The 6000-nt window shown below is 44.9% G+C and overlaps 1 protein-coding gene across 9 annotated transcripts in view; it reads left to right on the top strand.

Annotated features, from left to right (window-relative positions):
* The first annotated feature begins 3347 nt into the window (after window positions 1-3347).
* The window catches only part of KCNC2 (potassium voltage-gated channel subfamily C member 2), a 261742-nt gene continuing 259089 nt past the window's right edge, over window positions 3348-6000 (top strand). For all 9 annotated transcript variants that reach the window (XM_066591649.1, XM_066591654.1, XM_066591651.1 and 6 more), the window contains exon 1: window positions 3348-3963. In XM_066591649.1, coding sequence (XP_066447746.1) covers window positions 3388-3963 — 576 coding nt within the window. In that variant the 5' untranslated portion in view covers window positions 3348-3387. The remainder of the gene's footprint in view (window positions 3964-6000) is intronic.

Below are 6000 nucleotides of genomic sequence, written 5' to 3'. Positions count from 1 at the left end.
CACAAAATATTTGCAACAAAACAAAAAAGTGGAGTAACCGGGAATCTGACCATAACCTACTAATGTGATGAGACCCTATCTAAAAGTGGAGCACTTGCCCTGATGAGAGTGACTTTGCAATAGGAACTTGGGGCGACCCTAATTTCCTCTAGATGGAAAATAAGGATAATGTTTGTTGCCATAAATAACAATGTATACAGTAAAAATGTTAAAGTAACTCACATTAAGGGCTTATATAGACGACCGTATATCGGCCGCGTATTCACGCCAGCCGATATATGGCGTCTGTCTCTGCAGGGGGAGGAGGCTGGATGACCCAGGAGCAGTGCTCTGAGCTCCCGCCCCCTCTCCGCCAACTCTCCTTGCCCCCTCCGCCCCTCTGCCATATTTGCAATGAGGGGAGGCGGGATGGGGGTGGGGCTAATTCCCAGAACTTAGCCCCATCCCCACCCACCTCCTCTCATTGCAAATAGTGCAGAGGGGCAGAGAGGGGGTGGAGAGGAGGCAGAGAGGGGGCGGGAGCTCAGAACACTGCTCCCGGCTCTTCGAGCCTCCTCCCCCTGCAGAGACAGATGCCGTATATCAGCCGGCGTGAATACCCGGCCAAAATATGGTCGTCTGAAGCTGCCCTAAACCAGATGAAATACTATTGGTGAAATAACAACTAGTCAAAATATTCTTAACAGTAAACAGACTTATCTGACAGTAGAACAGGACAGGAGCCGCTGACTTGACCAGAAATACCTTCAGACTAGAAGTACAACTGACATTCGCAATGAGGAGGAGCCAGAATAAGTGTGTACAGACAAGCACTGATTTGCTGTCTGGGACACATGCCTCCCACCTGACCAATCTAGCCACACGCCAGCAGAGAAATAAATGCTCATGTTAGCCTCCATTGTCAGAATAATACTAAGCATGTGGATCCTGATCTGACACAGCCAAGTTACTTTATACAGATTGCCCCCTACTTGCGAATGGTTGATTTACAAACTTTACTATACACAAACAAAGTTATCTAGGATTAAACAGGCATTCTATCAAGCCATGCCATAGGCACGGCTTGATAGGCACTCTGCAATGTTAGATCTTATCGCGGGGGAAAGTGCGGGACCCCTGAATATTGGCCGGGGTATTTAAATGCCGCTGTTAGAATTGACAGTGGCATTTAAAGGGTTAATTACTCAGATGAGTAGCACAGCTTATCGGAGCTGTTGCGGGTGGGTGTCAGCTGTAAAAAAACAGCCGGCCCCCATGTTATATGGAGCGGGATCAACCCCCGATCCGCCTCCATACACACCCTAGTATGGACATACAAACAAATGCACTTACAAACAGGAACCTGTTTGTAAGTAAGGGACCATCTCTATTGGAATAAACTCTGCCACACCTGTAAGGATAATGTCATACAGGTGCACTAAAGAATACTTAATTTTAAATAGAAGTCCCTTTTTTCTTCCAGCCAAGATCTGAAGGACAACATCTGTAGCAGTTTACACTTTTATGAAACACCAAAACCCTGTTGGCATCACAGCTATAGTCACTGCACTTAAAGGGAACCTGCCACCACCATCTCACCCATAAAACTGACTCCACTGGCCAGCAGGGAAGGAAATATCATACACATCTAATGTCCTCTCTTTTGAATGAAAGAGTTAATGAACTCATCTACCTTTACAGTTAGGTTCCAAAGTCATCCTGTACCAGAAGAAGATCAGCAAAGAAGAGTCATGCTGATTCATGAGCTACTAAGCTAACCACGTCATCCCATTTTCTATGCAACAGGCTGTCTATGAAATAAAAGGGATTGTGTTTAGTAGCAGGTCATGAATCAGCGTGACTCTCCTTGGCCAGATGACTCTTCTCTGCTGACTTGCATACACCATAGGGTAACTTTGGAACCCAATCGCAGAGATACATGGTAAAAAAGAAAGAAAGGGCTTAGGAAGTAATTGACTTGTCATCCCCTGCCAGTCAGTTTTAAGGGTGAGATGTTGGTGACAGGTTTCCTGTATAGCTGTAATGCCAGCAGGGTTTGGGTGCTTCATAAAAAGTGTAAACTGTTGCAGATTTCGTCCTTGAGATCTGCAAGTAACAGTTTTGCATCTCTGTAAAGGTGAACCTTCGGTAGACACCCAGTCTACACGTAACCCTAGGTTGCTAGGTGTTTTCCAGCAGCTGGGAGACTCGGCAGGGATTTCACCTGTAACTAGGTGACGCTTCTCACTAGATAAAAGTCTCTACTGATGGCAGACCCTGTGCCCGCTTCTAAAATAGCAGGGATGAGTGCGATGAGGGGGCGAGGGATGTCACCAGCGGAGGGTGTGTGCAGGCTGCGCTGGTGCTGAAGGACAGCTCCTCTCCTCCAGCTGTCTTCAGTGCCAGGAGGGGGCTGGCAAGGAGGCATCATCAGCATCTCCACCTCCTGGAGCCAGCGCACAGTCTTCTTCAGCTTGACTAGCGCTCGGATCACACACTTGTTTCTCCTCCAGGAGGTCGTGGATTCTTTGTTTGGGCTCATATATTTAATGGCTACCGCCTGTTGTGATGGTGACATCGTTCCAGCAGTTGACATAGGAGGAAGATGCTCCATGACATGGACTGAGTCGGGCATAGAAGAATAACAAGGAGTTGGAGCAGTAAAGCCATTCATAAAAACAGACAAGTAGTTTGCACTTCCAGATCGATCGTCGCCTTTGATCTTTACAGGGGAGATGAAGAGAGGCTGGCACATACTACTGACACTTTATTGGCTCTGTGTGTGAGGTATGAGCAGCTATGTACATACATGTATTAAAGAGAATCTAGTTCTACATGCTGGCTTGCAGGGGATAATAGGCAGCTGTACTTATTAGTGTGAGTACGATCCTAATGCACAATAGGTAGGACTTTTGGATTTTGTGTAATAGGTGACAGGTGGGTGTATGTGACCTGAGCTGGGAGGCAGGGGCTTACTGACAGGTAGGAAGAACTTTTTTTCTAACTGGAAGTCAACAAGTTTAAGGCTTCTCAGCCCTAAGTAGCTGTGCCTGTTACAATGGATACTAGAGATGCATCTTTCTTTAGCTTGACTCCTATTGCAGCATGATATCAAGGTGTGCCATGCTACTAGGGAGATTTATTTATACTTTGTATTGCTTTACAATGAGTTTTGTTGTGTTCAGATTAGAGAAAAATAGCTTTTTAATAGGTAAAGATAAGATAACTTTCTTCTATCACAATCAAGCTATAATTTGCTGCATCTGTATTTGTATTATGACAGTATGTAATATAGAAGGAGGCTCTGCCATTATGTAACCCTTTGTGTGTCCTCACTGTCTATTCTGTCACCGCAGGACACGGCCCCTTTCTCCTGCCACCCATGCGCGTCATGTGGCATCCAGAGATATGGGCAAGATCGATGAGAACGAGAGAATAATCCTCAACGTGGGGGGCACCAGGCACGAAACATATCGGAGTACTCTAAAGACTGTGCCTGGGACCCGGTTGGCATTACTAGCATGCGATACTCACAGCGATCCGGGTCTGGACCAGCAACCGGTCCCAGGCACCTTCCAGGACACCTGTCGGGGAAATGAGTTTTTCTTTGATCGCCACCCAGGGGTCTTCGCTTATGTTCTCAACTATTATCGCACTGGCAAGCTGCACTGCCCGGCGGATGTATGTGGACCCTTGTTTGAGGAGGAACTGGCATTTTGGGGCATTGATGAAACGGACGTGGAGCCCTGTTGCTGGATGACCTATCGCCAGCACCGAGATGCAGAGGAAGCACTAGATATATTTGAGACCCCAGACTTGATCTCTGGGGAACCACCTCTTATAGACGAGGATGAGGAAGACCTGGGGAAGAGGCTGGGGATAGAGGATGTGGTAGGTCCTGATGGGAAGGCTGGACGCTGGAGGAGGCTGCGGCCCCGCATGTGGGCTTTATTTGAAGATCCTTATTCTTCCAGAGCCGCCAGGGTAAGTGCTGCCAAGTCAGAACATGCCAGTCTCAATTCTACAAGAACCTGTTGAGCTAGTGGGTATCACACAGATGCTACTGTTACTGGGCAGCAGCATGACTCTCTGACTTCTTCGATTTCCCCATAAACCACATAACTTGAATGTTTTACTATGCTTTTACATTTTGAATGTAACTATAAGGTGACCTTTAAAGGGGCACACAGCTTGAAACAGCAACTGCTGGCATCACCCACTAATATTTATGTACATGACTGGAGATGTGTGGAATAGTGCTCATGAGGGCACAAATCCTTCTGGACATGCTGCCTGTTATCTTATCAAAACATATCAAGGTCAAACCTTAACTCCTGTTTGTGTTTTTCAGTATCATAAATGTGATATATAGTCACAGTATACACTTTAGTACTGTGAAATGTTGATAAAGAGGAGTAAAAACACCCTTCTGCTTTGTTGTGCCTTACTAAAAGGCAAGAGCATTACAAGTGACCATTGGGGTCCATAGCAAAACTTGCAATGGGACTCCACTCCACCATAAGCACTTCAGAATATGAGAACACTATGATAACAGTTTTTTGGCTCTCCCTAATCTGCAGAGGTAATACACAATGTGATGTTACGGTACCGGTGGGGTACCATTTCTCCTTGTGGAGACTACCTCATAGGTGTGAGGAAACTTAAAAGGCCAATCAATGCTTCTTTGGACAATTTGATATGCAAATGTGAGCTGGTACAGTACAATGCTCTAGTGGCACCACTTATTAGAAGGTAGTTTTCTATAAGTTAATGTCCAATCTTTTACCAAGCCTTGCAACATGATTGGGTATATAAGACAAAGTCAGAGTCTTCTCCAGAAGGAAAAGATAGCCGCATGCAGACAGCTCTTTTAGGGATTTTGTTCCTCGTCAGTGACTAGTTGGGTGAGAAGTCTATGACACAAGTCGAGAGGAGTACACTTTCTTCTTGTAGAAATGCTACATTCTATTAGGTGGTGCTGCAGAAGCATTGTACCGTCTTCCATTTGCATACCAAATTTTCCAGAGGGGCATTGCATAACTTTTAGTCTCCTCATTCCTACTAGGTGGACTCCATAAACTATTCTCCTCCCGACCTACATTATAGACGTCTCATCCAGCCAGCTAGAAACTGACTGTAATCCAATGAGGGGTAAAAATCCCAAAGCAGCCAATTTGCAGATGGTTGCCTTTTACCTCTGGAGAAGACTCTGGCTTTGACTTATATACCAAGTCTTGTTAGAATGCTTATTAAAAGGTCAAACACTGACTTGTAGGAAAGCTTATTTCTAATAGGTTGTGCTGCAGAGATATTATACTATCTCCCATTTGTAGTAGAGCAAGAATGAACACAGTGACATCAGAGGACAGGGTTAGACTCTGTTCACATCTGAATTGGAGGTTCTAACATATAGTTGGCATTAAATTCCTGATCAAATAGTGCAGCATGCTGCCCTATTTTGTCTAGGCAAATCCATTATAAACAATGCGGTCCATCAGGTGCCATTCGTTTCCATCATATGACAGATCTCTTCCAAGCTGGCATTCTGTTTTCTTGCTCCTTGAAGGGATGGGAAAATGGAGTGCTCCAATGGTAATATGAATGCCACCTTAACAAACACAGTAATGTCACAGTACAGAGATAATACATGCAGTGAAGTTGTACTCTTGGAAAATGCTCCCAGTGACAGAGTCACAGTACAGAGATACAGTAAGGTCACAATAAAGAGATAATAAGAGATAATAAATACAGTGATGTCACTGTACAGGATTAATAAGCACGGTGAAGTCATAGTGCAGGGATATTGCTCAAGGTGGTTTCTCATTATAGGGATAATGCATGCAGTAATGGCCCTTTTACATACAACAAAAAATCCACGATTCTCATTTGCCCATCACCAGCTCATTCACACTCATGCAGCCTGTTTGGACAGGTGGATCATCATTGAGAATCATTCAATTCTCATTCAGCGTTTTACATTCCAATGTGAAAAATTCAGTGGGGAGTTTTTAATTGCAACAA

The sequence above is a fragment of the Eleutherodactylus coqui genome, chromosome 2 (assembly GCF_035609145.1).
Source record: "Eleutherodactylus coqui strain aEleCoq1 chromosome 2, aEleCoq1.hap1, whole genome shotgun sequence".
In the NCBI taxonomy this organism is placed as follows: Eukaryota; Metazoa; Chordata; class Amphibia; order Anura; family Eleutherodactylidae; genus Eleutherodactylus; species Eleutherodactylus coqui.
Note: the sequence above shows the minus strand (reverse complement) of the source record. Positions and strands in the feature narration are given on the sequence as shown.